Consider the following 11,537-nt stretch of genomic DNA (forward strand, 5'->3'; position numbering starts at 1 on the left):
AAAAACAACAAAAAAACAGTTTTTTTTTTTTTTTTTGTGGACAGTCGCACATAACCTGAGTTTGGTGCATTGCCCTATTAACGAAAATTAAAAAAAAAGTACATTATAGGATAGCGTGCCGGTGGGCCAAGGATCCCAAATGCTACTGCATTTATACAGATTCCTTTGGTAGAAACTAGAGAGAAGATATAGTTTCTTTAGGTGTGGTACTGTTAGATACTTTATTTCGTCTGAACAGTTGAGCATGCATTTGTCCAGTTGACCCAGGTTATTAACAATAGCAAGTGCCACCTAGGCACAGTAAAGACCCTCGATGCATTTGTCTTACAACCTACAGACAAATTAATGCGAGGGTGCATGCCCCGTGCTTTCCTTGGAGGCACAGCACTAAACCAATGATATCAAGCCGCCATATTGTTCTTTCAGCACTCGTTTGTGGCACGTATCTCGCCCGTTCGCCCGGTGCTTGCAAGAAACACGGAGCAGGACTTTCAAGGCACAGACAGAGCCAGCACCATCTCTAGGCCACTTCTGGAAACCTCCACTACTCTAGCATGGCCGTGACACCAGCCTTCCACCAGATACGCGCAATGCCCTTTCGCACGTATACTATCAGCAGCCACATGATCCGCCTGTTCCCATAAGCAGCCTCGTTCGTACGAGCATATGTTTACTCTCGCATATATGGAGTCATCATCGAGGTCGACCGACGTTTCCGCCATTTCTCCCCAGCGGGCACATTCTCGTATTTGTATGTGCATACGTCCACATCTACTTACTCCTGCGAACAAGACTTGTGCCTATCTGCAAGCTCACACTCGCATCTACAAGGTGTTTCTAAGCGCTATTGGGAAGTAAGAAAAGTTAGTATAAATACACCAGTGAACTGAGTGCAATGAAACTTTTCACAGAGGTGTCCTTGGGTGGTTTTGGGAAGAAAAAATAAATAAGCAAAAATTATTTTTCCTATGCACAGGGAGGAAAATGGCAAAAACCTTCTAACAGTTGCTGCTATAATCGCAGATGCCACAACATAAAGCAAAAACGTGAAAGCTTCTTTGAGTTGAATATCCGAAAGCAGATTCGAGCGTATGGGGCATATGCACCTGCGAGTGGCAGTGTTGACCACACAGCTTTTGCCGTCACCCTCCCTGTGCACAGAAAAAAAGACAGCGTTGTGAAAAGTTTAGTATTGTACGAATGTTCGAATAGTAGCTTCGAATAATACGCTATTCGATATTTGCCTCGAGAACAAATGCGATACTCTTACTTTTCGAAGTATTCGTCGCTGCGGGTTTAGCGCCGTCGAGTGCGCTTTTCGCCGAGCACCTGAGTACTGCGGGGAAACAATACCCGCGGATGTCGTGGGCATTGCTTTCCCGCAGTGCACAGCTGCTCAGTGAGAAGCACACTCACTGGGGCCACCCCACATCGATTATGCAAGCGTATATGTTAGGGTGCGATCTCTTGACAGCCCGCGTTTATCACACGTGCTTAATATTTTTTTTCTGTTAAATTTGAAATAGAAGGAAGAATATTTGCGTATAGCAAAAAGATTTACAAACCCCCTCGATTAAGATAGCTGCAATAAATCTGCCGTTCACGTGCCACAGTTCATACGTACGGTCATATTGAAATTAACAGCCTAGAAGTGGACAAGCAGAAGGCTGGAAACAATCTCCACGAGTTCAGCTGAATCTTAGTTCAGGCATGGTGCGTGGTAGAGAAAGACTGCGAGAAACTATTCCATATTTGATTTGAAAATATTCTGCCAAAACCACTACTCGCTTCGAAGTCAAGAACCGCTATTCGCACATGCCTAGAAAAGTTTCGATGCACTCCATTCATCATTTTATTTATATGAATTCTTTTTTTACTCCAGAATAGTGCTCAGACATGTATGTGCTCATATTCATCCATTCATTGTCATAAGCTATTTGTATGTGCATACCGCATGGGAAGCTTTCAGGAGCAGTACTGCCCTGGACAGTTGATTCCTGCCTGATATCGTCCACACCCCAGTTGACTGTACATTCGTATTCAAGTATAAATAACCGACGGCCCTGAGACCACTCCGCATCTGCACACTTCACCACGCAACAGATTTTCTGTTCCAAAACAAGTGTGTGCAAATCAAACAGGTGGGAAGCCTATACCTACAAAAGAGAAAACAGTGCACATGTTGCGGAATACTTGGCAAAACATGCCAAGAAAGCTCGTTTAAAGCCAGTAAAACGTGTCAATAAAATGAGAACGAACTCGACGACGGCAAAACCACTGCATCGCAAACCCGTAATATTTAAGGTGTCCTTTATATACAAAGAATTTGGGGAAAGCTGGAAAAGGCTGCATCTCAGATTGCCAGGCAGCAGAAACGCCCTGTGGCATCTCGCGTTAAAGTTTGAACATGCACAACTCGCCGCTAGTGTTGTCTGGAAGTATGAGCGACTTCTGCAAAGACTGCACATACACACAGCTAGGGAAGAAATATCACTTTGGTCGAACAATTCACGCAAAGGGGCTTATGTCGAGCAACAGTGTTCCCAGACTCACAGGCATGTCTGTTGTCTAGTGTGCATAATGCTCTCGTCCCACTAGAATGACAAATGACAACTACCGACACCTACAAGTCTCAGGCCCATGCTGCATGCACGCGACGGTATCTTTGGCAGGCTTGCAATCTCTTGAGGCTTGTGACGTAAGCGTGAGAGATTGCGAGTCAGCCAACAGTACCTTCACATGCCCATTACACCTGCTTGAGGCTCGTCAATGTCGGTCGTGGCTGCTTGTTGCTCTAGTGGGACTAGGGCATAACGAAGGTGCAACTTGAAAGGAACGACCAAGAAGTAGGCCGCAAGAAAGCGCACGCATAAAATAAGATAATGGCAGAGCCAAGAGCTGACAGACCTTTACATGAACCGGTACCATCTTACCCATGCCACTGCTTGTTAGAGTCACATGGACGCGCAGTGACCTCGCAAGTTTGAAAACGGTCGCACGTCTCCAACTGCCCGACGGAACTAGCACAGCGGTGCAGCGTACGAAGGTCCCGATTCAGCAGACGGCCGTCACAACTTCGCAGAAGACCAACATAAAAAGTGCTCTCTCATAAAGTTCTAGCAGTTCATCCAGCAAACCACTTCAAGAGGCATTTGTGTAGTAGGCTACGTAGCAGATGGCAACATGGCAGACGGCTACGTAGCAGACGGCTACATAGCAGACAGCTACATAGCAGACGGCTACATAGCAAACGATTAAATAGCAGACGGCTACGTAGCAGGCGGCTACATAACAGACAGCTACGTAACAGAAAGCAGCATAGCAGACGGCTACATAGCAGATGTCTTCATAGCAGACGGCTACATAACAGACGGCAGTATAGCAGACGGCTACACAGCAGACGGCTACACAGCAGACGGCTACAGAGCAGACAGCTACACAGCAGACGGCTACCTAGCAGACGGTTACCTAGCAGACGGCTACCTAGCAGACAGCTAAGTAGAAGATGGCTGCAAAGCAGACAAGATGGCTGCAGAGCAGACAGCTACATAATTGGACTTTGTAGCCCGTAGCCACAGTCCACAATGGTCTAGAAAATGACAGCCGAGCAGGTAAATGGCACACCCACTGCACAAGCTCTCCGGAAGCCAAAGAAAAATAAAAGAGCAGAAAGAGCCCGTTCCAAATATGGATGTGCCTTCAAACCCAGACTCTGTTCACACACTCCATAAAGTCTGCTTGGAACTTGAGACTAATGCGGACATTTCTTCGGCAGCACATCAGAGAGCACACACCATCACCCACCGAATTCCCCCGCGGTTCTCTCAAACCAAACGAGACATCTCAAAGGGAAGTGCAACGGCGGCCATGTCAAAACAATGCCGTCGTCTGCAACGGGGGCTATGAACTGCGAATTGGAACACCTAGCAAAGCCGTCAGGTCGGACTAGGGCCGGGACAGTGCTCCGACAGACGTTGCAACTGCGACACGAGCCTCTGCTGCCTCTCCATGTGCGCTTCATACAAAAGGCAGTTGATCTGGTGGTAGTGCGGGTTTTCGGATGAATTCAGGATGCTGGGTCGGTTGAGACGTGAGGATCCCGCCGCCGTGTTGTCTGCAGACGATCCCGCTGATGAACTTGTCTGCTCGAGGAAAAGGAAAGCGTCTGCTTCAGAAAACGCTGTCGATTGTAGAAACCACGAGCAAAAGACACTGAAGCATCGCATTTCGGAATTCCTAGTTTACTCCGAGGGAAACTGAACAAATACCACAGAAATCACATATTTACTGAGAAATACAAGCAAGTCTAAACTCAAACCAGAGGATTAGCGCGGAGGACTGCGACATCAGTGCGGGAGTTACTTTCTACTAGTATGCACTTAAAGTTTCAATGCATTTTTCCTGTTCCAGTAGGCATAATTAGTATGTTTAATTTATTCCATCAATTTTTGTCACGAATATGTGCCTTGGATGGCACAGAACTTGGCAAATATTTTCGATTCTATGTTGCCATCACACATACGTAACTAAGCAAAAGAGAGTTGAAGAAGCTTCAAATACCCAATTCTCAGCCAATAATTTTTGTAAAAAAAAAAAAAAAAACATGTTGTGCCACATTTTTTTTTTTTTTTTGGACAGCTTGGACCTTGTAGATTGTATTTCAGTTAAACACTTGGCAAATCACAAATACCTTGCTCGTGTTTCTTTGTTAATAGTAACACCACTAACCTTACACAACTCTAAAATTTACCTGCTTGCCTCTCAATACGACTACTACCATAAAATCCCATAACGGCGCTCCTCCCACGAAAGATCGCCCATCCCCTTTTTCTGGCTATATATGTATAACATAAAAATTCCAAAACATGTCCCCCCCCCCCCCCCCCAGTCCTGGCAAACATAGTGAGATGTCCATGCGAGTCTGCTGCGTCTGCAATCTGTGGGATTCGTTCCCGTGACATGCGAGTTCGTAGCGGGTTCCCATGTTTCCTGTCCGTGACCTGCACATGCGATATCGGTTCGCGTGACATACTAGTTGTCCCAGCATGCTTATTGCACCGCAAGACGCAAATCTGATGTGTCCGCGATTTGCAGCATCGGTTCCCATGACATGCGAGTTTGCGACAGGGTCCCTCGTGCCCTTCGCACCATGCAAAGCGAATCTGCTGCGTCCGCAATCCACTATGTATTTTACCGTGACACAGGAGTTTGTAGCAAATTCCCACGTGTTCATATATCGCATCATGAAACGCAAATTTGCCGTGTCCGCGTTGGGCGGTATCAGTTCCCGTTTCACGTAGTTTGTAGCGGATGGCCCGGTGTTTTCTCATTTTCTTTTATAAAGTTTTGTTGTCGCAACCCTAAAGATAGCCCTCCCCATTTTTTTCACCATTTATTTAATTTAATTTAATTTATTTTACCCTCAAAGCTGGGGGGGAAAAAGAATACAAAGAAAGATCGTAGCAAAAAAGTAAAAAACACTTGGCACAGAAAACAGGATGTGACAGATCACGCACACTTATACATAAAGTTCGAAGTTTTCGGTTTAAACCGATAAAAACCGATAAAAATATGCCGAATCCATTTTCGGAAATTCGGTTTTAACCGAAAAAGGTCAGTTTTTATGTTCGGCATGTTCGATTTAAACCAATAAAAGTTTGTCGAATCCTTTTTCTAAAATTGAGTTTTAATCGGAAAAGGTCACTTTGACCTTCCGATTAACCTCTGACCTTCCGAAAGTGTAACAACAGTGTCTATCGAAACGTGTCCGAATTTATGGGATACACGGATGGCATCAATCACAAAGTTTTGGTTTAATGTGCACATCATCAATTGGAACGTGAAGTCCGAAATGCCCCATGACTTCGCCATGTACGAGCGTGTTTTCAAACTCGTTGTAAGGAAGAGTGACTTGATGCAAGCTCTGCATGTTCTGTTGTGCTTCAAAACGTTGCACCGTGTCTCTTTCGGCGGACAGAAATGGTTGATTGGCCGATTTTGACTCGGGCAGCGCTTCATCTCCTGAGCCTGCCAGTGTCCAGTGTTAGTGCTGAAAGGGCATTCTCGAAGCTCAGGGTCATATTAACAGGAAAGAAAGAGTGCGGATCAAGGAGGAGAACCTGGGAAAGTACATGTGTGTGTACTATAATGAGATCACGCAATCCTGGTGTACAGAAGATGAAGTTCCTTGTTTTTTGGGCATAGGCTTCATATCGAACTTGTTTGTACTTCCGTGTTTTTTTCTTGTCTCTTTTACAGTTGCACACATTTGCCAAATGAAGTGTTCATTTCTTTTTCAATGTATCTGTGCTGTTATTCTTTGAGTGATCACAAATATCAGAGCTACAAGGATCATTTTATCCGGTGTCCGTTGGTGTTTATTTTATATTCACCGAAAAAAAGCCGATAAACGTTTGTAGGCATAAATATACGCCGAAAAAAACAAAATTGAATTAATAAACACCAAAAAAAGGACGCCAAATTTTGAAGAAATAGAAACCGAAAACGCGGAACACGTACATAACAGCTACACGCCAAAAGAGCAAATGAAATCAAAAGGACTTAAAGGGACACTGACACCCCCCAAAATTTTTTTTTAATTTTTTGCCAGGCGCTTCGTTATGGTGTCGGAGGACTACCCAATCAATATTTTGCAACAGAGTAGCGTATTTTTTTAATAAAGCCAAAAGACGCAACTGCTCGAAATCGAAACCGAAACCCGACGGAGGTCGGAGAAGTGGAGAGAAGAGTGTGTGTGGCGGAAGTCACGTGGCTACACCCGACCGTGTTCTTTTTTTTTTTTTTTTTTTTGTTCTCCTTCCCGGTAGCAGACGACATGCGGCGTATGGGAACTGGTCGCCGTGGGATTCTTTTGCAGTTATGTATGTTCCGCTCGTTGTTCTGTACTCCAAGATGAGTTGTTTTGTACATTGAGGAGTTGGAGATGAGTAGTGAGTGCCCGAGGTGGATTTTGATCGGCTCCGAAAAGAATACACCCAAGATGTTGCGTGAAGAGCTGGCTCACATGTCCCGCGCCCGAAACAGAAGTGGCATTGTGCGACAGAGTTTCCGAAAGATCAACGGGATCGGGACCAATGGCTGGCTGCAATTCCTGCAGACCATTTACGGGCACCTCGGAAAGCGGGCGCTACCTGATTTTTATGCTCCTTGCATTTTGTGGAAAGTGATTACATTGAGTTCGCAGGTGTCAAAAAGGAAATCTCATACCATCTAATTCAGCGACGTGTCGTCCACAACATTTGTTTCTTATATTGTTTTTTTCTTTCTTCAGTAATAATTGTAAAAAAAAAAAAGAAATGTAGACATCAGAGAATATTTGAAAAAAAAAAAAAAAAAGTTTGACGGGGGATCGAACCCGGTCCTACCGCGTGTCATGGAGACGTCTTCCCCACTGCGCTACTGGGGCACATCGAAACTGGGGTATCTTTTTCCTTAGTAATAATTCAGCCGATAAACTGTAAGTGGGAAAGTTTGCTGCCGATTTTCCTCTAGCAAAAGCACTCCCGGGTCGAAGTCGGGATGCACCACGCATTGGCGACATTCTCACCTAGTAAAGCAATCGTACGCGTGCAGATTCAAGTCGAAGTAGACACGTCGCGCTTGACGTTTGCGCGAGCGATGTCTTCAGCCACAAGAAGGGAGCGACGGCTCGGCGACGTCTTCGTGCAAATCGGCTTGGTGGTCGGGCGTGTCGTACGGGATGAATACTAATTCTTTTGACCAGTCCCTAATTTCTCTTTTAAAGGCAGACAAAATTCGCCGGTACCGCGAACGACAGTTCTGAAATAGAGGCCCCACGCCCGTCGTCCGCTGCCATCGCCGTCCCTGCGAGTCCCACGATACGCGAAACGACGCACGCTCAGAATGCTTCCGGTTGTCTGTGGAACTTTTTTTTTCAATCAACGTATTTGCAGCTTTTTAGAAGCCACAAAAAATGCGTTTCATATTTTTTTCTATTTTTAATATTGAGTGTGTGCTATCAGTGACCCACGACTTTGATTAAATTTGGTGGTCGCATCGATACCTTAGAAAACGGCCCGTGACCGCGAGAAAGAGAGTGAGCGAGACTCGAACCGGCCAGTTCTTGATCGGCGGTTTTCGGGCGGAAAGAAACCGAATTTCGAGCCGCAAATTCTGTTCTGGGTAGTTGAGCTCTCATATGTCACGTACAACTAAAAACCTCGGCGAGCATAAATACCCTGTCAGTGTCCCTTTAAATAATTCCACACATGCACTCCTAAACTGTGTACAATCTTGTATGCATTTTCAGGGAACTCATTCCATTCATAAGGGTAGACTGAGTTTATGCTGGTGGTCGTGCTGAGGAAAGATTCGATGCGGAGGAGGTAAAAGTTCCCTTTTAAGGTATGGATTATAATAATGCATTCGGTGGATAAAAGTTTGCTGTGATACTTTGCACCTATTGCACAAGCGAATAAATGAATCATCCCTCAAATTAAAACTCTCTTTATTTTGGGTGGGCGTCCTCATGGGATTCTACGGTAGTCTAGTTTATAAGTATTGTAACCCTCAACAGAAAATTTCTTTCCAAAACTGCCTCATTTCTTACTGTTAGCTTACAAAAGACTACCCACTGATTAGCAATTTCAAGTATCAAAATAGAAAAGCAAAAGCATACATACATCATTATCTTCTTGACCGGCCTCATTTCCATTCACCCTAATTGCCAAAAAAGAAAAAGAAAAAAAATAGCCAGTTAGTTTATCAGTAAAAGACCACCACCACAAATTTGTTGAGTGCCAGCGAAAGCAATCACCAGCGCTCAGCAATCACCAGCGCTCACCGTATCCTCAAACTGTTGATTCTCTTCGAAATCGGCATGAAATCACAGCCATCTTCTTCGCAAGTCCTCTGCCTTTTCCGCCTGAAAAAGAGACGCGACGTCAAATGCAATACTGACAATACCGCCTGCACGTACTGATTCAATGGGACGCAAAGTGATGTCTAGAGCGATCTTACTATGCCCTGCTTCATTGGAAGTGCACGCAAAGCTAATGCAGCAAGCACGAGCATGTTGCCTCGAATACTTCATTCACTTCAAAAGCGTGCATGCATAGCAGGCTTGCTGAAAGCGTCAAGCCCACTCTTTTAGCTTGTCCTTCGCTAGCATGTATGGTAAAATAGAGTATAAACTCGACAAAGAAAAAATGTCTGCCTTTCAGTAGCAAAGATTCCTCGAAATTCACCCTCAAAAAGGTACAAATTTTGAGGTCGGGGAAATATAAAAAGACTGAAAAATAAAAGTCCCCTTGTCCACTCCCGCGGTTAGGCACCGCAGACTTAAAGGGACACTGACAACCCCCAAAATTTTTGTTTTGATTTTTTGCCAGGCGATTTATTATGGTGTCAGAAGACTACCCAATCAATATTTTATAAAATATTTTAAAAAAGGACCACATATATGTTTAATGAAGTACAAAAACGCAACTGCTCGGAACCGAAACCGAAACTGGACTGGGGAGGAAGAAGAAATGTAGAGGAGGAGAGGTTTGGCAGGAGTCACGTGGCAGTGCAACTTTTTTTTTTTTTCTTCAATCAACATATTTGCAGTTTTTTTAAAAGCCACAAAAAATGGGTATCATATTTCTTTTTTAAAATAAATACAAACAGTGGAGCAAGTGCCAGATGGATAGATACGGCTGAACCCTTTGAAACGGGTGGCAGCTTGCGCCACCTAGTGCTATTCTGAGCCTGCAGAACCTCCAGTGTAACTCGATGGTACTTCTCCAACACGATAATCACCATAGGTGCTTTCTGCCGGAGCATTATCTTAACTCTTGACTTCATGAGGCGCGACACTTGCCCTTTTGGTAAAGGCACACGCTTGAATTGATGCTCTTCATAAACAGAGGACCATTAGTGAACGCGTGGAAACGAACGCATGCAGAACTGAACATTGTCATGTGCAGTGCAGAGTGATCTCGCTGCATGTTTTCCGTTCCTATTTTATCTTTTATCGTTATACAATGCACTGATAACGCAGAAGTCAGAGAGCTAGTGGATTATTAGAGGATGACGTCTCTTATAGGGAAATTGAGATGAAATGACCGAGCGGCATCTGTCAATCAAATGGTGCAACTTTTGAGGCTGCACGATCAGTGGCCATGATGCCACTAATTCCTATGAAGGAACGGCACTAATACATCAACGCTCTCGCAGCCAGTTTCTCAAGAGCACAGCGGAAAGACATTGCATTGCAATACAATACAATACAATACAATCTGCTGCAAAAAAATACAGTATTTTGATTACTGCCAGAATCCACCGCTATGAGGCACCGTAGGTATTGTTCAGCCGCAGTTCCATTCTTTATACTTCGTTTGATTGTGACTGTACTTGTTCGTTCTGCTGCACATACTTCCTCTTCTGTATTAGTTTAACATTAAATTGTGGTACTCCGAAGCAAGCAACAAGCAAACAAGCAACTAACCACAGCCCCAGAGAAATTAATAACATAGCAAGGCAGTTCTTGCTATGTTCTCCCCAGACTGGTCTGCTGTATTGCGTGTTTAGCTCTTGATTTCCTACGTCACAGAAGCTTCCACCAAAGGCCGCTGTCAGACCGCGTCGCCACTGAAGCTCTGTTGTCCTTGAGGTAACGTTCGCCAATTCATTTACAACCCAGTGAAAGATATCGCCTAAAAACGAGACTTCGACGGCGCTTTGTGAAATGTCTCTACTTTAAATTCCCATGATCATATGCACACAAAATTACTTCGGTATAATTATAATGAATGAATAAATAAATAAATAAACAGTGATCAAACTGCGCTGTTCTTGGCGTTTCCGTTGGTTCTAAACGGCTAGACGAAATGGCCCCTTATTTCGATTTCTTATTTTGTATTTCGCCCTTTAAGCTCGACCCCGCGCACGAAGAACCTGTCTGGCTAGAAACGACGAAAGAAATGCAAAAAGAATGCGAGTTGCCAGTGTGCCAGTTTGCGTTCTTCTCAAAACCGAAAACGCCTCGCACTTCGCTTTATTCTGTGCCGATTTTATCAAAAGCGCTCCATTAGAAACTGATTTTAGAGTTGGAGATTGACTCACGAGTTTTCGGTGAGCGTCATCACGCGAAACGGAAGGCTGGACTAGGGTGACAAATAACGTTGACGTTAAAAATTCACGCTAGCCACTCATTCTACGGCAAAAACTGCAGGCAGACATTTTTTTCTTCGGGAACGCGATTGTCTCGCCACCTAGGATCGAGTGAGCCAACCAATATTTTTGGGTGCGTTCGTTTGATTTTTTCGCTCTTGCGTTCCAGCTTCAGCGTAGACTTGTATTGTCAAAGTCGAACAAAAATAGGTATATGACGTTATCATTTTACACAACTTTTGTTTGCAATACAAGGGTAGCCGCAAGTTACCTCGGGTAGATTGCAATGTCACCCCGTGAGTTATAAATAAGTTCACAAAAAAGTAAACATTATAATGTGTCATAAATATCTGGTCAATGTTTTAAGCGGTTGTAACTTTCTGGAGACTGATTTTGACTAG

The 11,537-nt window shown here is 44.3% G+C and overlaps 1 protein-coding gene across 1 annotated transcript; it reads right to left on the reverse strand.

Moving 5' to 3' along the window:
• Positions 1-184: 184 nt before the first annotated feature.
• LOC8023166 lies at positions 185-11,258 on the reverse strand. Its single transcript, XM_029988511.4, has 4 exons — positions 11,089-11,258; positions 8,825-8,905; positions 8,664-8,700; positions 185-4,142 (listed from the first exon to the last, which is right to left on the reverse strand). The coding sequence occupies exons 1-4, from the start codon at positions 11,106-11,108 to the stop codon at positions 3,936-3,938; spliced, it is 345 nt and encodes a 114-aa protein (XP_029844371.2). The 5' UTR covers positions 11,109-11,258; the 3' UTR covers positions 185-3,935.
• Between the last annotated feature and the right edge of the window lie 279 nt (positions 11,259-11,537).

This window comes from Ixodes scapularis, unplaced genomic scaffold (genome assembly GCF_016920785.2).
Source record: "Ixodes scapularis isolate PalLabHiFi unplaced genomic scaffold, ASM1692078v2 PGA_scaffold6__148_contigs__length_123643588, whole genome shotgun sequence".
Lineage (NCBI taxonomy): Eukaryota > Metazoa > Arthropoda > Arachnida > Ixodida > Ixodidae > Ixodes > Ixodes scapularis.

Bases quoted from the DNA above. Each gene is read 5' to 3' on its own strand.
- LOC8023166 (XM_029988511.4), bottom strand. From the start codon at position 11,108: ATGACGCTCACCGAAAACTC. The intron at 8,906-11,088 runs GTGAGTCAATCT...TCTCTTTTTCAG, and splicing joins ATGACGCTCACCGAAAACTC to GCGGAAAAGGCAGAGGACTT. The intron at 8,701-8,824 runs GTGAGCGCTGGT...TTTGGCAATTAG, and splicing joins ATCAACAGTTTGAGGATACG to GGTGAATGGAAATGAGGCCG.